Source organism: Phoenix dactylifera, chromosome 1 (genome assembly GCF_009389715.1).
Source record: "Phoenix dactylifera cultivar Barhee BC4 chromosome 1, palm_55x_up_171113_PBpolish2nd_filt_p, whole genome shotgun sequence".
Lineage (NCBI taxonomy): Eukaryota > Viridiplantae > Streptophyta > Magnoliopsida > Arecales > Arecaceae > Phoenix > Phoenix dactylifera.
In genome coordinates this window covers 34,760,325-34,785,907 of record NC_052392.1, presented here as the reverse complement: position 1 = coordinate 34,785,907, position 25,583 = coordinate 34,760,325, and the positions used below count along the sequence as shown (strand labels likewise).

The window sequence follows — 25,583 nt, the reverse complement described above, 5'->3', positions numbered from 1 at the left end:
GAGCTCACTGAAGAAAAATCACTGGATTTAATCAAGCTTGAGAGGCCTAATGATCTGTAATAAGATACCGAGAGCTCAGATCCTATTGTGAATTGGGGCTGGGGCTGCCTAAGTAGTCACACCTGTCAATTTAGCTTAGAGGTTCGGGCTTCAAGTCTTGGGTGGTGCATCAGCATCTTCAAGTATTTGAACTTGGATGATCGTAATGTGTGCAGCTTTTCTTCCTTTCTCTTATAAGAAGGGCAAATTCTAATTTATCTGTCATCAGTCAGGTGAATAGTGATGCTCATAAATGACATAAATACAAATATTTGAAAAAGAAACTTTACATTCTTCCGGGATGGAGCGTCATCTAGATCGTTAGCAGTCTGAACTCCAAACCACACAGCATGGTGCACTTACATCTAAATCTAACGTGCACAACAAAATTTCAACATAATGATTTGGCTGGCTAAGAGCCCCCTAAATGACCCATTATTGATCGAGGGCTTATCAATCTGCACCATCTTTCATGCCTCACATTGCCCACATGGGAGAGGCTCAGGTTTGAAAGCTCATCGGACGAGCAGCTGGTCCGATACAGAAGGGACAGTTGGATCACCATCGTGATCCATGATCGGCGAGCTTTGAGATTGCTGATATCAGGGAGCCCCAGATACAGCTTCAAAGCGCATGCCAGTTACGTATCACGATGGTAATCCAATGGTCGATAAAAGTGCTGCATCGGACCCCAACAGACCTAAACCACTCCCATTAATCTAAAAGCATTCCACTGACTCGCTTGTATTAGGACCATCCAGTTGCATGACATCTCAAATTTTACCAGCATGCTCCACAGAGAACATGCACCAGTAAAACTTCATCATAAGAAACAGTAAGTGTACCTGCATTGACGATAGATAGATTACAACCTGATCATGGCATGCAACATATTACGGAAATAACAAAACGAATGCCTGACATATAACTACAAAAATATCTTAAAGTTTCTGTTGCTCAAGTTCCTGCCGCAATGGACGGCTTGGCTTGTTTGATCGGCCATTTGCTGAACTCGAACCCAGTGGAGGAAAATCATCTGAACCCAATTTAAAGGGGCTGCTAGAAGCCAGCCCAGCAATTTCTACTTGCTCCTGGGCCTTCGAATTATGGCTCCAGTGGCAGTGCATATGTTTACCCAGAACTTGAGCTTCTGGAGTAATTTGCTGCTGATTTGGAGAAAGTGTGTTAGCTACTTGTTGCACTGGGGATTTTATTGGTGGATATGCAAGAGGATGAAGATTCTGCAGAGCCGGGTCAGGTGAGAACTTGTAAGGAAGCTTACTGTCATCCATCTTTCTGAACGTAATAGAAATCCTGTGCAATAGGTAATGTGATAGAAGCGGTTAGAAATGGCAGTAAGTTGCAGATATAATAACTCAAACACATGAATAAACTGCATGGAAGAAACTTCAAGTATAGACACTACCTTTCAGTGGGGACAGCTGGCACACAATGCTTTGCCACATCAGCACCATTGCCATTTAAGACAAGCACAGAACTGCGAAGTGAAAAAAGATATGAAAAAAAAGCAAAATCCTATTTTAAACTGTTTAGAACCTATTATAGTTAAGCTTGTCCAGAGGTATGTGTACTACCAATAGCAGTTAACATAAGTAGCATCATAGTGATAAACAAAGGAGATAATAAGCATACCCAACAGGTAGAGGTATTGCGGTAGATCCTGAGAATTCTCCTGGTCCCATTATTTTAAGTTCTCTGCCAAATAAAATATTACACTTCGATAGCAAGGAGACAGTGCAAAAAGGCCGGAGGAAGTCATGATGATCTATGTGAGGAGGAATGCAGTCATCTTTATCATATATGTTGACGATGCAACTATCAGGGACACAAGTGGGAGGAAGGACATGCCATGCAACCATTCTCTTGATCATTGTTTTCAATAAGGGCGGCATAGGATCTACTTCCTCATCCTGTATTATGCCTGGAGGATTCCCATAATTGTCCTGCAAAGTACATAACTTGTGGTAAGAATCACATCGGCCAACATAGCTATAAAGGTGGAAATGCTGCGAGTTATGGCAAGCAATACACATACCACTGCATAGTTGTAGCAGCATCCAAATTGTATCGTTACACGCCCCTTCCCACGCATCCATTTTCGTGGTTCCGAATATGTGCGTCCTAGGGCCAAAAAATCAAAGTTTAAATAAGAGAATCAAAAGTTAATTACCCATGCAATTTTACATTAAAAATATGAAAAAAATATAAGATATAGTTCGATGCATAACTTTCCATATTTTAATACTGAAATACAAGTGACAGAACAACAAATTCCATAAAATTTAGTACATAAAATCAAGTATTGAGATTCAAATAGCAGTAGCTTGTATATTTGTTACTTATGTGTAACACAGTAACCATTCATTGCAATGTAAGTCCTGAACAAAACTTATGGTAATTGCTAATGTTCTTAACAAGTTGATCTAACAGTCTGTTAACTCTTATTTTAGATAAGTCAAAATGAAATTAATGAATAAGTTTTCCATGGAGTGTGGAAGTTATCTGATGCATGTGCATCAACAGGGCACCCTGACATAGTTTCTCCACACTCAACTGACATGCAAGTAAAAAATTTGCTGCAACTCTTCTCCCTCCTGTTACCCAACATTACACAAGAGAATAAAGATTGCACAAAACAGCGAGCGTTTTGATGGATATAACATTTCCTTCTTCCATGCACCATATGTTCTGCAAGTCTGGGCAGAAGGATAACATATTGATGATAGCATCCTTAAAAATGAAAATGAATTTCAGAAAAAGAGCTTTGATTACATTCTATATCAGTCAGAATATTTGCAAGGAATAAAGATAGCTAACACTAGAAACTGTCAATGGCAGCTCTAAAGCTACTTAAATACCAGAACCAGTCAATGTCAGTGAAGTGTTTTTTCAAGAAAGTATTGAACTCGTGATTGATAAATGAACATCAGGTGTATGTCCGTCATCCTTCATGCAGTAAATGAGCAAAGCGGGGAGAGAATATTATACTGTTTACCATGGGATGTTAATTCCCCTCAATGGTGGCAGTCTAGTTAATAAACAGGGCCACAATTTTAATCAAGGTGATCAAAAGAGTCTGACTATAAATATAGAAGGACAGGAGATCTCCCCAGACCACGAAGGATTTCTTTTACAGGCTTCAAAAAAAAAAATGTTTCATCAAATAAACCATATATCAAATCTTCAGAGAAGGTTGTATAAAAGCTTTTGAATGATCTCTTCAGAGACATCTGATAGAGAACAAAAAAAAAGGAAGACTTTGAATAAATCTCTTGTTGAATTTCTTTTTTCATCACTCCAAGTTTTATCCTATAACTAAAAAGCTTATAACATTAATATATTGAACATATTTTCTAACTGGTAGTTCACATGCAAGATAAAGGCCTTGATTACATCTCATGCTACTGTTCTCTTCGTGCCAGCAAGAAGCTTATATATTGACAGCTCGTAACATTAAAGTTAACAAAATTCCCAAGTGGCAGTCGGCATACAGGATATTTATTTATCAAAGAGTTTATGATTGTTCTACACCATGCCATGATTTTTTCCTATAATAGCAAAATTGTGCCTCAATCTACACTTTCATGTAATTAATAAATTTTTCTATACTACAATAGCAAATTTTTGCATTGATCTATGCATATCAGAATCGTAACTAGATTTGCACGTAGCACAAAATCAAGATTATATTTTATAACGATAAAGCAAATAATATTTTCATGGCGATTCTAGTATGACACAATGCAGTGCAAGACCATAAAAAACTCTTGGCAATTGGCATAGCAGTAACCAGCGCCTGTATGTTCTTATCACCACAAATAAAAGTGCAAGAAGGGTAACCAAGATCATACTTCTGAGTTGCCGATTCCTCCCCTTCTCCTGAACATCGTAGACGCAAGCCACAATCCTCTTCTGCTCCGCTGCACTAAAAACTCCAGTATGAAGCTCGAGCCCCTCGAGCACATTGATCCACCGGCCATCGACCCTCTCCATGTGCTTGAAGTCCTTCTTCCTCCCTACCATCGAGAACCTTATCGCCTCCCTCTGATCCCTCGACAACGGAGTCCCTCCACTGGCCCTAGCCTTCTCCGCCGCCCCGCCAAATCATCTCCATCATCTCCTTCCTCCAGCGACCTCGAACTCGAATTGTTGAATTGCCGGTTGTGCTGCCCAGGCGTCCGGGCCCAATCGGAAGCCGGCGAGCTCCCGGTCGACCTCGCCGGACGAAGAGTTGGATCGATACCCGCCATTAATCGAAGCAGGGGATCTTCCTTTTCCGCCACGCCTGATCGAAACCTTATCAAGTTTTCCTGAAAGATAAAGGCAAGATTTGTGATCTTGGATCCAACAAAGAAAAAAAAAAAGAATCGCAAGAGGTGGAAGATTTCGCAACTGGATCAAAATAGACATGAAAATTAGAAATTAATCCCTAACATGGGAGAGAATTTTGAACAACTAACCGTCAAGGTTGTCGACGGCGGAGGGGATGCGCCTTCAGCCATGGCGCCGCTCGGGAAGAAGAGTAGAATCGGTTCAACAGAGAGATTGGGTTATGGAGTTTGTGAGGCTTCGGAATTAGGGTTTTGTAATTTATGCAGGAAAGGGGAGAGCGAGAGAGAGGAGAGTTTCTGAGTTTCGGAATAAGGGTTTGCACTTTATAGAAGAAAGGAGAGAGAGAGAGAGTAGATTAGCTGTTGGAGTTGGACGCGGATTGGGATTAGCAGCGCTTTATGCGCTTTCCGGTTGTCCGACGTGGCAAAGGCCGCCAAAGCGGTAGCGACGGATCTCGCCTCGGGAGATGGGCTGGTGGGGCCCACTAGATTGGTCAAGAGGAGAGCTTTTAACATGTTGGATTTATTTATTTATTAAGAACATGGAGGGAAAACCCAGTAGGATTCATGATCTTGCGGCCTTATAAAGTCTGCGTTGTTGTTGTTGTCTCATACCTCCCTGTTTTCAGGCCAACCAATACTCCACATCAAGAGCCATGGAAAACTAGGATTCTTATATGGTGATTAGCTTCACATTAGACCCCCACTCCAGGGAACTCTTTAAGATAAATTTTGGTAACAATATTAGAAAACGATTGATGTGAGGAGGGAAAAGAATCTTTACTACAAATGTTTCTATTGCCAAATTTATTGCTACTTTGGGATGGGCTAGTATGTGCAGTTAATTACTCATCTTTATGCAAGATATGTATGGTTCGAGGGCGATTCTGGATAGATAAACTACTTTTACCTCGATGTTTACTGAATGTGTCGCTAGTTGATTCATTTTTATGCATCTCATATTTTTGAAGAGGGGGATGGCATTGCCGGCCGGTAGCACCTCATATGGCTCATAATACAATTAGCTTTTCATGGACTTTTACTGTTAATTATTATTTAGAACTTAGATTGTTTTTGGATATTGCCGGATGTATTTATATTCGATGCATTTGAGTTGTATCTCAATTTGCTATGCCAAAGAAGGTTGGAATTGAGTTAGATCTATGTTGCATATGCATCCACCAAATCTACTTGCATAGTGGAATAATAATTATCTTTAAACTGTCAGGGAACTTCACATAACCAAAAAAAAACTGTAAAAATAGAAACAAATAATTAGGTTATAATACTAGTAGTTGGAATTTAATGATCTTCAAATTTTCTTTGTTCCCTGTATTCTTCAAGGAAATAAGTCCTTTCAGTTCATGTTACAATATTGGATTCCACACTACGTCAAGTTATTTGTTGCAATTTCATGTTGTTGTTGGCTATTAAAAGGATCCAGAAGCTGAAATGGACTCTGATACTGAATCCTTTACTGCAATTCAGATGTTCTCATTATATATTTCTTACCAAGTTTACCAAATTTTTTGGTTTAGTGATACCTTTTTTTGCCCCCAACTCACACGTTCAATATTCTAAACTTAGGCTGAAATTTATGCAGGAGAAGGACTGGAGTTTTCAGTACAAGGAGATATGGAACTTCAGCCATTTTACCGGCAATGCAACAAAAACTATGTCAGGAATTTTCCGCTTCTCCTGTCACCGCACTAAGTATATGCTACTTTGTAGTAGATAAAATCAAAGCTCAACCTTTTGTGTCAAGTTTTCAGATGCAGCTGGAAATGAACTTGCTGCAGGATTTTCTCCAAAGAATATAACGGTAGAAGCAGCACAGACAACAACACCCGTTCCATTGAATTAGATAGGTAATTGTATTACTTATGATGTCCGAGAAAATGGTTTCGAATTGCTTATGAAATATTCATTCTCTTACAAAAGATAGAACATGAATGAATCCTCTCAAGGGAAACCTTAACCAATTCAACTCTATCTAAGATGTGCTTGACGGGCAATTCTTTTAATAACACAGTACGAGGCCAGATCCTTATGTAGACTTGGAAATCCTAACCCACACAAATTCCTAATAGGGTTAAGTTAATGGCGGCATGCATCAAATCATATGGAGAGAAATTTAAACTTATTTTCTTATGAAAAAAAAATCATCACATCACAAAGATCTCGACGAAATATTAAAGCATTCAAGGAGAAGTTTTTAATATTACTTGCTAAAGGCTCAGTCCTCATTGATCATAGTTTAGCAGTCAGTTGAAAGACAAGGAGTTGATACAAGCACAAATAGGCCGCAACAATGAAGGAAATAAGGTTGCCACCATACTGCCGTCAGTAGCTATTGGAAAAGGAGACCTGGTTAAAAAAGCACTGGCATTTATGCACAAAGCCCAGTAGTTCAGTGTGAGAACAAAGAATATGATGATAGAGAAGCTCTCAAGGAAGCAGTGTTGCTCTTGCCGACAATCACCAAATGTTTGCTCGTTCCACTTCATGTAGACCTGGTTTTCTCAAAACGTTTTCCATGAAATCTAGCAGGGAATTCATCAAGGGAACAGCAGTGTTGAAAACCAGAGGGATTTTTTGCCACCGAAACAATCTTCTTCCTGACATGATCAAGAGGGATTTTAAATAATTTCCACCACCATTTGTACAACAAATGCATGTCAAGATCTCTAGGATTTTTTATACCCAGACAACCTTGATCTTTGGATTTGCAGACCATATCTTAGTTAGGTTGGAAGAATCCTCCTTTCACCAACTGAGACCCTTCCAAAAGAATACCCGTTCTAATCTGATCTGTTGTCTTAATCATCCAATCAGGTGCCAAAAAAAGTAATAGATGGGTAGAGTAGATAATACTGCCTCCAAACAAAATGTTTTTGAAGCCCAAACTAGCTAACTTTTTCCATTTTATCAGTGGGAGATATCGAATCACTTCTCTTAATTATTCCCCTACGGAGGAAGACATTTTTTTTCAAAGTATTTATGAAGTTTGCCTTCAAGGATAGGCAGCTAGAGACTTGCTCCTCCCAATATAAACCCAAACTAGTTCATATCTAAAAAAAGGTAGGCCTACCTGCCATTATAGGATCTGGAGAGGGCGGTCAAATATATGCAGCCTTGCAACTATGTTCAAAGAGGCATTTTTGTATTTCGAATCTATAATTCTTCATGTCCCAATGGAGCAACCTTATCATTGCACCAAGGCTCACCCTCTCCAAACTAGATCATAGTTTTGATTAGAATAATCAAACTTTTCAATCCACAAGCTAACTTAAAGAGTATAAAGTTCATTTTTGAAAATTGCACACAAGTTGTATCTTAGCATCCAAAATAATAGAGTATCATTAGCAAATCATAAAAAGATGATCATAATTTCATTAATTTTTTGAAATTGAACCCTCAGTCATAAAGCTGAGATAAAGAGCACCATCAAAATGGATTCAAAAAATACAGCAGAAAACATCATTATCCCGCCATGTTTTTTCACTTTAACATACTACCACAATGTCAAAAGTGGTCTCAAGTTTGCAAGTGTAAAGCACCTTCCATGTCAGCTCTATATGCTTATAACTCAGAATTGTGATCATTGCAGGCAGTCCACTTCTCATGCCCAATCCAATGGCTAAAACATATAGGACGATACAGGCCGCCTATGGTGCCAAAAGTGGTCTCCCAGAATTGGGAAAAATTTGGAACATCAAATAGCGAAATACCTATATTCATACCAAATATGCTCACAACCACAATGTCAGCAGTGACTACAACAGTTGCGGTGGTGATCATGACTCCCGTCTGTAGCAGCTGATTCTGTTCTCATCTAGCATGATGTTGATGTAATCTTCTGTATGTCCACATACTCTTTCAACTATGTGCAGATAGGAGAGACATTAGAGTCAGAAACCCAAAAGAAAGCTATAAAAATTACTGGTAAAACCAACGTCTGCTGTGCTGGTACCGAGCCCCGGGACCGGTTGCCCAGCGCACGGGGTCGGTACGGCCCTGCGCCGTGCCGTGCCGGCCTTGTACCGACGTAGTAAGAGGCGAGAGAGAGGGAGAACGGGAGAGAGGAAAAGAGAGAAAAAAGAGGGGAGGCCAGCAGAGAGCCAACAAGGGCCGAGGAGCCGCCGCGCGAAGGAGGTAGGAGGCGAGGAGGAGGGGCTCCGCGTCCTCCGTGCGGCAGCTCCTCGGCCTCCGCCGGCCGGCCTTTCTCTTCTTTCCTCTCCCTCTCCCTCCCTCCTTCGTTCTCCGTCCCGGTCCACCGTCGGTACGGCTCGGGACACCCCAAATCGGGTGGTTCGGGACGGTTTCGACGACCATGGGTAAAAACTGTTAATTTAGTAATGGAGAATGTGATTTATTAACAAAACTACAAGAAGTTACAGTGTTACTGCAATCTGGAGCATCAATGGTGTTCATAGTTGTTGTGGTCTACATGAAGAAAAACCTCAGCAGTATATCAAACTCGATATATTAGAAGGACAAAAACACGAATCTATGAAATCTACTTGATTTTTGAGCTCAGCAAAAAATCTTCCAAATAATAATTATTTTCAGAATGAGAAATATTTTTTTCAAAGAAACTATTAAGCTGGAATGAATAGAGGCAGACAAATTATGTGCAGGATATAGCCTCTTTTACTTAGTAGATCGATTGCATGGCCACGTGGCAATGCACATGAGAGTATGCATAGAAACATCTGATGAATGTCTGGAGTTTTGACTATATATTAGTCTAGATATAGATAACAATATTAGTTCTGTAAACAACTATTTTAGCACTAGTACTGTTTTCAGGGGCAAATTGGCCTTTACAGTGTCTATTTGGAACATAAAAAATTTTAGGTATTTAAAATTTCAGTTATTTAGCCTAAGGTAGAATACCAATAATAGTTCTTGCAAGTTGCCTTCTATATTTCCTCTTAAAGCTCGGCAATAGTGATACTAGTTGTATCAACCACTCATAAAGAATAAAAGTAGATCAAGGTACTGAAAGATTGCAAGAGAAAAAACAGGCTTACATACATGGGATAATTTGTTTAGAGTGCCATCAATCTGCACAAAGTAAGCCTCTAGAAGCATCTCCAACTCCTGAACGTTAGGCTTAAAGCAGCTAAGCTTCCATGGCTGCTGTCTGTCTCATCTTTAAAAACTTCATCCCTGAATACACAGATAATTTGACGCAAGAAACTTCCTTAACATGGTGAAAGGCATATATTAAGACATTAAATACAAGAACTATCATAAATAGTTAAAGAAGTCTTTATAAGAATTGTTAAATCCATTGCCAACAATTCCAATAAAATCACACAGATCAGACTGAATTCAGGCAAAGTAGTTGTTACTATGGCTACAATTACTAGTTCTAATGATCTACTGTAGAAAATGTTTGCTCACAATGAATTCGGTCAAAAAGAGAAGCAAAGCTGCTATCCTTGTAGAGGAACAAAAAATATCAATATGGAAAATGCAATATTCAACCGTCAGGTCATCAATATTTGTCCTATCTGCAATTCAAGTGGTCTTGTCCAGGCTTAGAGTCCTCTGGCTTGCTCCAGCAGCCAAAAAGGTGGACCCAAACGTACAGCTAGCCATATCAGGCATTACTTCCTGTTCTTTGCCAATTTTTGTCCACCCTTGTTTCATGGTTCGCCTAACAAGTTCAAAATTGTGTCGAAATGGCAAAATGACCTAACCAATATATGTAATTATAGTAGATAAATAATAGGTCACTCTTCTATTGACCTACTTTAGTGTGAACAGGCTCGGCCAGGGCTGGTGGTCATCTAGGTCCTTAAAAAGCTATCATATTTCCAAAAGAGGAAATGGTGTGCCAGCATATCCAGACTAATCAGATACATAATCCATACCCATTATGGACCCAACTCACCAACCATGTCTGCCATTCTACTTTGCTCTGCACATATAAAATAAAGCTTGAGGACTTCTCTACTTAAAATTTATGCTTCATAGCTTATCCCAATGTGGACAAGAAGAGGCTAGGGATAATGATGATGAATGGTTCGGATATTTCGTTGATGTTTGTTATGCCAGTTTTACCTGTCTTGGTTCACTGTGTTTAGTTAGATTGTTACTTTGATCAGAGAAGGTGACTTACATATGAGTGAACCAAGGCTTAGTGAAATAGAAATGGTACCCTAGTATATAGGGAAAAGGTGCCGGATAATCCTCTCTGGGCGCTCTCTAAGTTTCAAGTTACTGTGGCTCTAACAATGTTTGAGTTCAAGTTGTTGTCAGTGGGATTCTATTGGACAGATTGTCCCATGAAGCACATTGCATGGAGGCACATGGAGTTCGATTTATGTTCGATCGAGTGCTAGGGTCTGTAGGCCCAAGATAAGTTATACTAGTATGCCGACATCCACAACGCCCATTACATATAAAAAGAATAGATAAGTATTAAATGAAGAAGAGAAAATTAAAAACTAATATAGAATATGAACATCAATATAGAAGACTATATCAAGAAATTTCTTGTTAAAAGCCTTATTAGTTTTCCCCTTCTTAATATAATTTTAAATAGAAATATAAGAACAAACCAAGATATCATCAACTAACTTTCTTAATATAGAATCAGACATGAGGTGGGAGAAGCCGATCTCAAGCATTAATTTTGGTCCTTTAAGACATTATTTCAACTTTTTTCTGTAACTTTGAGAGTAGGAACTATTTTTTGCACTTATACATGCCCTATTTATAAGTTCATTCTCTTAATTCATAATTTATTTTCTTATTTCATTTATTTTAAGAAGAAAATAGTTCTAGTATTGGTTTCATGTTTTCTTTGTCAGCTTTTATTAAAAGGAGTCAATAGAAGAGATCAAAGAAATCTTGAATTTTGTTCCTTTTTCCTTCTTAATTCTTAGCATTGTTTCCATATGAACATTAAATTCTGTTATAATTTTCCATAAAAAAGGGCTAATCTGAGAGCTTTGGAAATAGTAATTTCATTCAACATTGTTTTTCTTCTAACTACTCATTACTTATTCTACCATCTTTAAGTTATTTGTAAAAAATAAGATTGGCTATGATTGTGATGATGACATGGGTGTAAAGGAAGAAAATAAACTACATCCTAAAGCATTATCTTTCAATATTTTCTTGTTTTCTCATTAATTTGATCTTGAATTTATTTCTCGTCAGTGATTCTCCTCCACAAATTACTGCACAAGAATAAAAACTAGTTACCGATTGACATATCGTTCAGTGTTATTCCTTTTCTTTTGACATGGCATTTTGCATGCGCATATGCTAGTATCAGTGAAAGAGGATAAGTCATACAATGAACTAAAGGCAGTCGACTAAAAGCAATCCACAACTTAACAGATAATCAGAGACAAAAGCACTACTGTTATTTGGTAAAATCAATCAACTGAAATAAGTAGATGCTAACCAATCATGCTACCATTTTACTTTGGATTTCTATGAATTATTAGAAAGTAACAAAAATATGGACAGGTCATATAACATATTCACAAGGTTGATGTGCAATTAACCTTGATGACATCACAATGGATAATGAACAAACCTTGTTTACATATGTATACATTAGAACAGTTATTTCATGACATTCTATCAACATTTATTCACATCAATATGGTCCAGATATTAGACTTCATTCAAAGAAACAATTCAAACCGTTTTGTTCATAGCAATAATTGACATTTTCTCAGTGGTGCCATGTGGGACAAGCTTATGACTTGCAGCATGTAATAGTTATTTTCAGGTTTGTTTTGATTGACTTAGTCATTGAAAAAGCATCTCAAATAATCACTTTGATTGTTGTTCATTGCTTTATCACTTTGTCTTGAACACTCCCAGCAAATGAAATGCTCATGCGACCTTTCATTGTCTGTCTATTATGCCAAATATTTTAACCACCAAATATGCAGTAGTCTGCATTTATCAGGAGGTAAGAAAAGTGGCGACATCAAAAGCATTACAAGGCATAAAGTCAAAGCATCTGATACAACGCTTGTCATTTTCTACTAAATGACTCTGCCAATGCAGTCGAATCCCCTCATTGATGAGGCACTTGAACCTCTTTTATTGCGATGTGGATTATTAGATTAACTATATTTGGAGTGTGTGCAACATTATTCTCTGGCCAACTGTGTCTGGATCTGCTGGTTGGCACCCTCTCCTCAGCACACGCAGTGGGGAGAGGTCCCAGTTTCAAATCTGAATGGTGGCATTCTCACTGTATTTCTCCCAAAAAGAAAAAAAAAAATCTGAAAGCTTCCATTGAACACTTTTGGAAGTTCTATGCAAACTTCAATATTCTCGTTAGCAAATGAACAACTATTACGATGTTGTCCTTTTCAAAGTTTTGTCTCTTGCAAAAGAGTAGAAGTGTTCCATGGAAAAAGTGTTCTGTAAACCCAAGGAGAAGCTTTTGGCAGAGAACGATTGGCTTTTGCTGTCTCCTTTGTTTTCATTATCAGAAATTTGCTTTTGATCCTGTAGCTTCCCTGACCTTCATTTGGAGGCACTGTTGTCTCTTTTTCAGTAAATGGTGGCCTCTGCCCTCCTTTCCCTCAACAAAAAAAAAAAAAAGAAAAAGAAAAAATAATGGGAACACCTATAGTTCTAAATCCATTAGACTATAAAATTGCCTATTAACTTTGAAGATAAAATTCTTTTAAAGTTAAAACCTTATAGCTTAATAAACGTACCTTTTGTAAGCCCCAGAGCTCTCCGAGGACATATTTGTCTGTCCCATAATATGACACATATCGCTCTCATCTATGTTCATCTTCTACAATTTCTTTAATCTGTTTTTTGAATTTTCATGCATCTTTGGTGATCCATGCGGTCCTCAAGTATTGAATAAAAATGACATCAATAAAATGATATGCTTGCCTTCAAAATGAGTTGGTATTTGTCTCCCGGTCCTCTTTCCTGTAGGAGGCAGTACCTTTCTTGACAGAAATCTGGCAACAAAGTTAAGGATATTATATTGTGGTGCCTGGAATTATTATTATTATTATCATTATTATTTTAGCAATGTATTATCTACTATCTGATGTGTTGGTTAAGATTTCTCTCTCTCCCTGATCATTCAATAAAACTCAAGTTACATACCTTTCTTTCTATTTCAAAGTCTTATTAGTTTGGTGTATTCTGCAGAATTATTTTCCAAATATGAAGATGAAAAGGATAAACTATATGTCCGTTACGAACAACAGCGTGAGTAACAGTGTTTGTTTCCAGTTACTTGGAATCCATCCAGCCTACTTTCAGCAGATGTTCAATGTTTTATATTTCTTCTCAAGTTTTCAGGGAAGAAGGAAAAAGCTAATCCGTCGGAACTTGAGAAGGCTTGTGTTCTGAAGATTGCCAGAGCAGAAGAATCTCTAAAAAAGAAGAAGCAGGTATATGAATGAGGGATGTTTAAGTTAGCAGACTGTCATTTATGATTTTCTACTGTTCTCTAATTGTTTTATCTGCTTTTATTTACAAAATTATCTTGATGTATTATAATTTTCATCCTAAGAGTGAGCCATGGGGCAATAGTAAGGTTGTTTTATTATGATCTGGAGTTCGTAACATAGCCTTTCTACATGTAGGAGTAAGGCTCAATACATTTGACCCCTCCCAGACCCTGCAATGGCCGGAGTCTCGTGCATTGCGCCGCTGTTTTTTATCATAACTTTCGCCCCAAGATCTGCATTGTTATACCACTTTTTTTATACATTATGCCTAGGTGTTTAACAATCACTTGTGCATGCTATACAAGATATATGAATGTGGTTTCTATATAAAGCTTGTGTATAAAGATATATCAATTTGAAAGAGAAAAAAAAATGCGAAAAGATTTAACTGTACATTTTTAATCTAATATATTATTTTCAGAAAGAATCTGCCCAATATATTTGATTTTCTATTTTGGAAATATAGACGAATTGAAATGATTTCATATTCTTTTCCCTAGTGATGTAATTTCAAAGTTTATGCATGTATTCCACTTTCCCACAATCTACTTTCCAATGATGCTACTTTATGTCAATGTGATCCAGGATGACAAATCTTTCAGCATATTGCGCAAGTCTCTTGGCTCATTTCTGGAAGGCGCATCTGATGATGATTTTGGGCCTGATGAATGAGCCTTGATTACCAGTAACTGCTCTTGGATATGGGGAAGCATAAAATTCTGTATATAAACCTTATTCCCTTTGACATCATCTATCTTCTTTAACTGAAGATTTTGCCCAATTATTGGACAGTGAATTGGGATTAAAATTTGTCAATGGTTCCTAGGCCCTAGAATCTGTTTTGTTAATATAAGAAATGGGGTATCTACAGTAATCATCACATTGCCTGTTTCTAGTTTTCCAGGACCTTGACTACTGAAACACTGTTGGTAAGCAGATGATGTTAAATCTTTTGACAAGGAGATACCGGGAATTGCACCAACCATTGACTTGTGTGAACCACAAGACATTGCACTTATATTCAATATCTTACATGAATGATTTCATCATCTCAAGCAAAATTATTCCTGGTACCAGAAGATTATACATGTTCTCAAAGAAGGTTTTCTATCATCAGTTGGCGATACATTATGGACTACTCCATTGGCTAGAACAAAGGTAATTGAATGTCAATGACTGGATAATATCTCTCATAGTTTTAAGATTTAGAGGATATGGTTTTCTCAGAACAAGGTTTTATATTTTTAAGGAAGATTTAAGTGCCAAATTAGTACTCTTTTCACTACAACTTTAATATTTTCTTTACAGAACGTGATCTTATGGTACTGTTTCTCTCTGACCAAAACATTCAACTATGCTTCTCTTGCATTTGGCTTCTGTAATGGCATGATTGTTTTCTTGAAAGTTATGCAGTGTACCTTTCTGTTGCTCACCACTGTGTTGGGCTGCATTAAACAGAGTTCACATGGTATCGTAGTTTCAGAATTATCTAAATTTTTATTTATGATTTGAGTAAATAAAAGCAAGACACTATCAGCTTTTCAAATCAACTGAACTTCAAAGAGCTCACTGAAGAAAAATCACTGGATTTAATCAAGCTTGAGAGGCCTAATGATCTGTAATAAGATACCAAGAGCTCAGATCCTATTGTGAATTGGGGTTGCCTAAGTAGTCACACCTGTCAATTTAGCTTAGAGGTTCGGGCTTCAAGTCTTGGGTGGTGCATCAGCATCTTCAAGTATTTGAACTTGGATGATCGTAATGTGTGCAGCCTTTCTTCCTTTCTCTTATAAGAAGGGCAAATTCTAATTTATCTGTCATCAGTCAGGTGAATAGTGATGCTCATAAATGACATAAATACAAATATTTGAAAAAAGAAACTTTGCATTCTTCCGGGATGGAGCGTCATCTAGATCGTTAGCAGTCTGAACTCCAAACCACACAGCATGGTGCACTTACATCTAAATCTAACGTGCACAACAAAATTTCAACATAATGATTTGGCTGGCTAAGAGCCCCCTAAATGACCCATTATTGATCGAGGGCTTATCAATCTGCACCATCTTTCATGCCTCACATTGCCCACATGGGAGAGGCTCAGGTTTGAAAGCTCATCGGACGAGCAGCTGGTCCGATACAGAAGGGACAGTTGGATCACCATCGTGATCCATGATCGGCGAGCTTTGAGATTGCTGATATCAGGGAGCCCCAGATACAGCTTCAAAGCGCATGCCAGTTACGTATCACGATGGTAATCCAATGGTCGATAAAAGTGCTGCATCGGACCCCCAACAGACCTAAACCACTCCCATTAATCTAAAAGCATTCCACTGACTCGCTTGTATTAGGACCATCCAGTTGCATGACATCTCAAATTTTACCAGCATGCTCCACAGAGAACATGCACCAGTAAAACTTCATCATAAGAAACAGTAAGTGTACCTGTATTGACGATAGATAGATTACAACCTGATCATGGCATGCAACATATTACGGAAATAACAAAACGAATGCCTGACATATAACTACAAAAATATCTTAAAGTTTCTGTTGCTCAAGTTCCTGCCGCAATGGACTGCTTGGCTTGTTTGATCGGCCATTTGCTGAACTCGAACCCAGTGGAGGAAAATCATCTGAACCCAATTTAAAGGGGCTGCTAGAAGCCAGCCCAGCAATTTCTACTTGCTCCTGGGCCTTCGAATTATGGCTCCAGTGGCAGTGCATATGTTTACCCAGAACTTGAGCTTCTGGAGTAATTTGCTGCTGATTTGGAGAAAGTGTGTTAGCTACTTGTTGCACTGGGGATTTTATTGGTGGATATGCAAGAGGATGAAGATTCTGCAGAGCCGGGTCAGGTGAGAACTTGTAAGGAAGCTTACTGTCATCCATCTTTCTGAACGTAATAGAAATCCTGTGCAATAGGTAATGTGATAGAAGCGGTTAGAAATGGCAGTAAGTTGCAGATATAATAACTCAATCACATGAATAAACTGCATGGAAGAAACTTCAAGTATAGACACTACCTTTCAGTGGGGACAGCTGGCACACAATGCTTTGCCACATCAGCACCATTGCCATTTAAGACAAGCACAGAACTGCGAAGTGAAAAAAGATATGAAAAAAAAGCAAAATCCTATTTTAAACTGTTTAGAACCTATTATAGTTAAGCTTGTCCAGAGGTATGTGTACTACCAATAGCAGTTAACATAAGTAGCATCATAGTGATAAACAAAGGAGATAATAAGCATACCCAACAGGTAGAGGTATTGCGGTAGATCCTGAGAATTCTCCTGGTCCCATTATTTTAAGTTCTCTGCCAAATAAAATATTACACTTCGATAGCAAGGAGACAGTGCAAAAAGGCCGGAGGAAGTCATGATGATCTATGTGAGGAGGAATGCAGTCATCTTTATCATATATGTTGATGATGCAACTATCAGGGACACAAGTGGGAGGAAGGACATGCCATGCAACCATTCTCTTGATCATTGTTTTTAATAAGGGCGGCATAGGATCTACTTCCTCATCCTGTATTATGCCTGGAGGATTCCCATAATTGTCCTGCAAAGTACACAACTTGTGGTAAGAATCACATCGGCCAACATAGCTATAAAGGTGGAAATGCTGCGAGTTATGGCAAGCAATACACATACCACTGCATAGTTGTAGCAGCATCCAAATTGTATCGTTACACGCCCCTTCCCACGCATCCATTTTCGTGGTTCCGAATATGTGCGTCCTAGGGCCAAAAAATCAAAGTTTAAATAAGAGAATCAAAAGTTAATTACCCATGCAATTTTACATTAAAAATATGAAAAAAATATAAGATATAGTTCGATGCATAACTTTCCATATTTTAATACTGAAACACAAGTGACAGAACAACAAATTCCATAAAATTTAGTACATAAAATCAAGTATTGAGATTCAAATAGCAGTAGCTTGTATATTTGTTACTTATGTGTAACACAGTAACCATTCATTGCAATGTAAGTCCTGAACAAAACTTATGGTAATTGCTAATGTTCTTAACAAGTTGATCTAACAGTCTGTTAACTCTTATTTTAGATAAGTCAAAATGAAATTAATGAATAAGTTTTTCATGGAGTGTGGAAGTTATCTGATGCATGTGCATCAACAGGGCACCCTGACATAGTTTCTCCACACTCAACTGACATGCAAGTAAAAAATTTTGCTGCAACTCTTCTCCCTCCTGTTACCCAACATTACACAAGAGAATAAAGATTGCACAAAACAGTGAGCGTTTTGATGGATATAACATTTCCTTCTTCCATGCACCATATGTTCTGCAAGTCCGGGCAGAAGGATAGCATATTGATGATAGCATCCTTAAAAATGAAAATGAATTTCAGAAAAAGAGCTTTGATTACATTCTATATCAGTCAGCATATTTGCAAGGAATAAAGATAGCTAACACTAGAAACTGTCAATGGCAGCTCTAAAGCTACTTAAATACCAGAACCAGTCAATGTCAGTGAAGTGTTTTTTCAAGAAAGTATTGAACTCGTGATTGATAAATGAACATCAGGTGTATGTCCGTCATCCTTCATGCAGTAAATGAGCAAAGCGGGGAGAGAATATTATACTGTTTGCCATGGGATGTTAATTCCCCTCAATGATGCAGTCTAGTTAATAAACGGGGCCCCAATTTTAATCAAGGTGATCAAAAGAGTCTGACTATAAATATAGAAGGACAGGAGATCTCCCCAGACCACGAAGGATTTCTTTTACAGGCTTCAAAAAAAAAATGTTTCATCAAATAAACCATATATCAAATCTTCAGAGAAGGTTGTATAAAAGCTTTTGGATGATCTCTTCAGAGACATCTGATAGAGAACAAAATAAAAAGGAAGACTTTGAATAAATCTCTTGTTGAATTTCTTTTTTCATCACTCCAAGTTTTATCCTATAACTAAAAAGCTTATAACATTAATATATTGAACATATTTTCTAACTGGTAGTTCACATGCAAGATAAAGGCCTTGATTACATCTCATGCTACTGTTCTCTTCGTGCCAGCAAGAAGCTTATATATTGAGAGCTCTTAACATTAAAGTTAACAAAATTCCCAAGTGGCAGTCTGCATACAGGATATTTATTTATCAAAGAGTTTATGATTGTTCTACACCATGCCATGATTTTTTCCTATAATAGCAAAATTGTGCCTCAATCTACACTTTCATGTAATTAATAAATTTTTCTATACTACAATAGCAAATTTTTGCATTGATCTATGCATATCAGAATCGTAACTAGATTTGCACGTAGCACAAAATCAAGATTATATTTTATAACGATAAAGCAAATAACATTTTCATGGCGATTCTAGTATGACACAATGCAGTGCAAGACCATAAAAAACTCTTGGCAATTGGCATAGCAGTAACCAGCGCCTGTATGTTCTTATCACCACAAATAAAAGTGCAAGAAGGGTAACCAAGATCATACTTCTGAGTTGCCGATTCCTCCCCTTCTCCTGAACATCGTAGACGCAAGCCACAATCCTCTTCTGCTCCGCTGCACTAAAAACTCCAGTATGAAGCTCGAGCCCCTCGAGCACATTGATCCACCGGCCATCGACCCTCTCCATGTGCTTGAAGTCCTTCTTCCTCCCTACCATCGAGAACCTTATCGCCTCCCTCTGATCCCTCGACAACGGAGTCCCTCCACTGGCCCTAGCCTTCTCCGCCGCCCCCGCCAAATCATCTCCATCATCTCCTTCCTCCAGCGACCTCGAACTCGAATTGTTGAATTGCCGGTTGTGCTGCCCAGGCGTCCGGGCCCAATCGGAAGCCGGCGAGCTCCCGGTCGACCTCGCCGACGAAGAGTTGGATCGATACCCGCCATTAATCGAAGCAGGGGATCTTCCTTTTCCGCCCACGCCTGATCGAAACCTTATCAAGTTTTCCTGAAAGATAAAGGCAAGATTTGTGATCTTGGATCCAATAAAGAAAAAAAAAAAGAATCGCAAGAGGTGGAAGATTTCGCAACTGGATCAAAATAGAGATGAAAATTAGAAATTAATCCCTAACATGGGAGAGAATTTGGAACAACTAACCGTCAAGGTTGTCGACGGCGGGAGGGGAAGCGCCTTCAGCCATGGCGCCGCTCGGGAAGAAGAGTAGAATCGGTTCAACAGAGAGATTGGGTTATGGAGTTTGTGAGGCTTCGGAATTAGGGTTTTGTAATTTATGCAGGAAAGGGGAGAGCGAGAGAGAGAGAGTTTCTGAGTTTCGGAATAAGGGTTTTGCACTTTATAGAAGAAAGGAGAGAGAGAGAGAGAGAGTAGATGAGCTGTTGGAATTGGACGCGGATTGGGATTAGCAGCGCTTTATGCGCTTTCCGGTTGTCCGACGTGGCAAAGGCCGCCAAAGCGGTAGCGACGGATCTCGCCTCGGGAGATGGGCTGGTGGGGGCCCACTAGATTGGTCAAGAGGAGAGCTTTTAACATGTTGGATTTATTTATTTATTAAGAACATGGAGGGAAAACCCAGTAGGATTCATGATCTTGCGGCCTTATTAAGGCCCTGTTTGGGGGAGCTTTTGGAGGGCCAGAAAGCACTTTCTGGCCCTCCAAAAGTACTTTTAGATGAAAAACTGTGTTTGGTAAATTTTTCAAAAAGCTGTTTCAGCTTTTGCGGGAAGCTGAAAACAGCTTTTGGGAGGAAGCTCCAATTTGGAGCTTTTGGGAGGAAGCTGTTTCAGCTTTTTCGGAAAGCTATATTTTTGACAAAAATGCCCATATTAAAATAACATAATTACGTAGTTTATCCCTGTATAAACCTAAAAATCTGCTAGAGCCAAGAACCCAAGCCGTCAGACTCCCTTCCGTAAGAAAAGGTATTTTTCTTTTCAATTTTTGTATGCATCTCTTGAACCACATTTTAGAAGAAAAAATTTTTAATTCTTTTCCATACCTTCCAAAATCAATCTATTGTTTTTTTTTTATCATCAACCTCGCGGCCCACGCTGAGGTCCTCCTCGAGCATGAACCATGAAGAAGAGCCCCTGGACCGCGGAAAATTATTTATGAAAATTATGGAAAATTATTATGAAAAATTATTTTATACTAATAATTATAATATTTATACCTTATTTTTGTATTATACTATAAATATAATATCATATTATATTATATCATAATACATTAATATGTTATGTTAAATAATTAATATTATGTTATATTATGGAAAATTAATTTATACTAATAATTATAATATTTTATATCTTTATTTTTGTATTAAACTATAAATATAATATCATATTATATTATATCATAATACATTAATATGTTATGTTAAATAATTTAATATTATGTTATATTATGGAAAATTAATTTATACTAATAATTATAATATTTTATACCTTTATTATTGTATTATACTATAAATATTGTATTATATTACATTACATTATAATACATTAATATGTTATTTTAAATAATTTAATATTATGGTATATTATGGAAAATTAATTTATAATATTAATTATAATATTTTATACCTTTATTTTTGTATTAAACTATAAATATAATATCATATTATATTATATCATAATACATTAATATGTTATGTTAAATAATTTAATATTATGTTATATTATGAAAATTAATTTATACTAATAATTATAATATTTTATACCTTTATTATTGTATTATACTATAAATATTGTATTATATTACATTACATTATAATACATTAATATGTTATTTTAAATAATTTAATATTATGGTATATTATGAAAAATTAATTTATAATATTAATTATAATATTTTATACCTTTATTTTTGTATTAAACTATAAATATAATATCATATTATATTATATCATAATACATTAATATGTTATGTTAAATAATTTAATATTATGTTATATTATGGAAAATTAATTTATACTAATAATTATAATATTTATACCTTTATTTTTGTATTATACTATAAATATAATATCATATTATATTATATCATAATACATTAATATGGTATGTTAAATAATTTAATATTATGTTATATTATGGAAAATTAATTTATACTAATAATTATAATATTTTATACCTTTATTATTGTATTATACTATAAATATTGTATTATATTACATTACATTATAATACATTAATATGTTATTTTAAATAATTTAATATTATGTTATATTATGAGAAATTAATTTATACTAATAATTATAATATTTTATACTATTATTATTGTATTATATTATAAATATAATATATATTACATTATATCATAATACATTAATATGTTATGTTAAATAATTTAATATTATGTTATATTACCAAATATTAATTTACTCTAATAATTATATTACTATTATGCTATATTAACATAATATTATTTTATATTACAATAATATTATACTATATCGTATATTTATGTATTAATTTATGTTATGTTTTATTATGTTGTGTTGTATAATACTACTGCAATGTCCTTTATGGTAATTTTGTCATATAAAAGTACTTTCTCAGTTTGTTTACCAAACACAAAACAAAGTACCACAGCACTTTACGAATGTAGTTACCAAACAGCAAACAGCTTTTTATAACAGCTCTACTTCAGACAGCTCTACTTCCAACAGCTCTACTTCCAACAGCTCTATTGCCAACAGCTCCCCCAAACAGGGCCTAAGTCTGCGTTGTTGTTGTTGTCTCATGGCTCCCTGTTTTCAGGCCAACCAATACTCCACATCCAAGAGCCATGGAAAACTAGGATTCTTATATGGTGATTAGCTTCACATTAGACCCCCACTCCAGGGAACTCTTTAAGATAAATCTTGGTAACAATATTAGAAAACGATTGATGAGGACGAGAAAAAAGAATCTTTACTACAAATGTTTTCTATAGTCAAATTTATTGCTACATGGGATGGGCTAGTATGTGCGGTTAATTACTCATCTTTATGCAAGATATGTATGGTTCAAAGGCGATTCTGGATAGATAAACTACTTTTACCTCGATGTTTATTGAATGTGTCGCTAGTTGATTCATTTTTATGCATCTCATATTTTTGAAGAGGGGATGGCATTGCCGACCGGTAGCACCTCATATGGCTCATAATACAACTAGCTTTCCATGGACTTTTACTGTTAATTATTATTTAGAAACTTAGATTGTTATTGGATATTGCCGGATGTATCATATTCGATGCATTTGAGTTGTATCTCAATTTGCTATGCCAAAGAAGGTTGGAATTGAGTTAGATCTATGTTGCATATGCATCCACCAAATCCACTTGCATAGTGGAATAATAATTATCTTTAAACTGTCGGGGAACTTCACATAACCAAAAAAAACTGTAAAAATAGAAACAAATAATTAGGTTATAATACTAGTAGTTGGAATTTAATGATCTTTCAAATTTTCTTTGTTCCCTGTATTCTTCAAGGAAATAAGTCCTTTCAGTTCATGTTACAATATTGGATTCCACACTACGTCAAGTTATTTGTTGCAATTTCATGTTGTTGTTGGCTATTAAAAGGATCCAGAAGCTGAAATGGACTCTGATACTGAATCCTTTACTGCAATTCAGATGTTCTCATTATATATTTCTTACCAAGTTTACCAAATTTTTTGGTTTAGTGATACCTTTTTTTGCCCCCAACTCACACGTCACGATTCTAAACTAATGCTGAAATTTATGCAGGAGAAGGACTGGAGTTTTCAGTACAAGGAGATATGGAACTTCAGCCATTTTACCGGCAATGGCAACAAAAAACTATGTCAGGAATTTCCGCTTCTCCTGTCACCGCACTAAGTATATGCTACTTTGTAGTAGATAAAATCAAAGCTCAACCTTTTGTGTCAAGTTTCAGATGCAGCTGGAAATGAACTTGCTGCAGGATTTTCTCCAAAAGAATATAACGGTAGAAGCAGCACAGACAACAACACCCGTTCCATTGAATTAGATAGGTAATGTATTACTTATGATGTCCGAGAAAATGGTTTTCGATTGCTTATCGAAATATTCATTCTCTTACAAAAGATAAGACATGAATGAATCCTCTCAAGGGAAACCTTAACCAATTCAACTCTATCTAAGATGTGCTGACGGCGCAATTCTTTTAATAACACAGTACGAGGGCCAGACCTTATGTAGACTTGGAAATCCTAACCACACAAATTCCTAATAGGGTTAAGTTAATGGCAGCCATGCATCAAATCATATGGAGAGAAATTTAAACTTTATTTCTTATGGAAAAAAAAATCATCACATCACAAAGATCTCGACGAAATATTAAAGCATTCAAGGAGAAGTTTTTAATATACCTTGCTAAAAGGCTCAGTCCTCATTGAATCATTAGTTGTTAGCAGTCAGTTGAAAGAAACAAGGAGTTGATACAAGCACAAATAGGCTGCAACAATGAAAGGGAATAAGGTTGCCACCATACTGCCGTCAAGTAACTATTGGAAAAAGGGAGACCTGGTTTAAAAAAGCACTGGCATTTATGCAAACAAAGCCCAGTAGTTCAGTGTGAGAACAAAGAATATGGATGATAGAGAAGCTCTCAAGGGAAGCAGTGTTGCTCGTTGCCGACATCACCAAATGTTTGCTCGTTCCACTTTCATGTAGACCTGGTTTTCCTCAAAACGTTTTCCATGAAATCTAGCAGGGAATTCATCAAGGGAACAGCAGTGTGAAAACCAGAGGGATTTTTTTGGCCACCGAAACAATCTTCTTCCTGACACTGATCAGAGGGGATTTTAAATAATTTCCACCACCATTTGGTACAACAATGCATGTCAAGATCTCTAGGATTTTTTTATACCCAGACAACCTTGATCTTTGGATTTGCAGACCATATCTTAGTTAGTTGGAAGAATCCTCCTTTCACCAACTGAGACCCTTTCCAAAAGAATACCCGTTCTAATCTGATCTGTGTCTTAATCATCCAATCAGGTGCCAAAAAAAAGTAATAGATGGGTAGAGTAGATAATACTGCTCCAAACAAAAATGTTTTGAAGCCCAAACTAGCTAACTTTTCTCCATTTATCAAGTGGAGATATCGAATCACTTCTCTAATTATCCCCTACCGGAGGAAGACATTTTTTTCAAAGTATTTATGAAGTTTGCCTTCAAGGATAGCAGCTAGAGACTTGCTCCTCCCAATATAAACCCAAACTAGTTCATATCTAAAAAAAAGGTTAGCCTACCTGCCATTATAGGATCTGGAGAGGGCGGTCAAATATATGCAGCCTTGCAACTATGTTCAAAGAGGCTATTTTTGTATTTCGAATCTATAATTCTTCATGTCCCAATGGAGCAACCTTATCATTGCACCAAGGCTTCACCCTCTCCAAACTAGATCATAGTTTTATTAGAATAATCAAAACTTTTCAAATCCACAAGCTAACTTAAAGAGGTATAAAGTTCATTTGAAAATGCACACAAGTTGTATCTTAGCATCCAAAAATAATAGAGTAATCATTAGCAAATCATAAAAAGATGATCATAATTTCATTTAATTTTTTTGAAATTGAACCCTCAGTCATAAAGCTGAGATAAAGAGCACCATCAAAATGGGATTCAAAAAAATACAGCAGAAAACATCATTATCCCGCCATGTTTTTTTTCACTTTAACATACTACCACAATGTCAAAAGTGGTCTCAAGTTTGCAAGTGTAAAGCACCTTCCATGTCAGCTCTATATGCTTATAAACTCAGAATTGTGATCATTGCAGCAGGTCCA

At 36.7% G+C, this 25,583-nt stretch overlaps 3 protein-coding genes across 4 annotated transcripts; 1 reads left to right on the top strand and 2 right to left on the bottom strand.

Moving 5' to 3' along the window:
• Nucleotides 1-858: 858 nt before the first annotated feature.
• LOC120112848 (RNA demethylase ALKBH9B-like) lies at nt 859-20,152 on the bottom strand. Of its 2 annotated transcripts, none has more exons than XM_039132763.1 (6): nt 19,941-20,152; nt 3,912-4,370; nt 2,096-2,181; nt 1,693-2,003; nt 1,466-1,537; nt 859-1,353 (listed from the first exon to the last, which is right to left on the bottom strand). In XM_039132763.1, exons 2-6 carry the CDS (start codon nt 4,081-4,083, stop codon nt 981-983), a joined length of 1,014 nt encoding a protein of 337 aa, XP_038988691.1. In that variant the 5' UTR covers nt 4,084-4,370; nt 19,941-20,152; the 3' UTR covers nt 859-980. The 2 variants fall into 2 exon arrangements, with proteins under 2 accessions (XP_038988691.1, XP_038988689.1); XM_039132761.1 differs by lacking the exon at nt 19,941-20,152 and adding an exon at nt 4,521-4,686.
• Nucleotides 8,062-14,768, top strand: LOC120112354. Its single transcript, XM_039131466.1, has 5 exons — nt 8,062-8,199; nt 8,285-8,360; nt 13,557-13,616; nt 13,710-13,801; nt 14,447-14,768. The coding sequence occupies exons 1-5, from the start codon at nt 8,062-8,064 to the stop codon at nt 14,531-14,533; spliced, it is 453 nt and encodes a 150-aa protein (XP_038987394.1). The 3' UTR covers nt 14,534-14,768.
• LOC120112346 (RNA demethylase ALKBH9B-like) lies at nt 16,246-19,983 on the bottom strand. The gene is made up of 6 exons (XM_039131424.1): nt 19,941-19,983; nt 19,331-19,765; nt 17,515-17,600; nt 17,112-17,422; nt 16,885-16,956; nt 16,246-16,772 (listed from the first exon to the last, which is right to left on the bottom strand). Exons 1-6 carry the CDS (start codon nt 19,981-19,983, stop codon nt 16,400-16,402), a joined length of 1,320 nt encoding a protein of 439 aa, XP_038987352.1. The 3' UTR covers nt 16,246-16,399.
• Nucleotides 20,153-25,583: the final 5,431 nt, after the last annotated feature.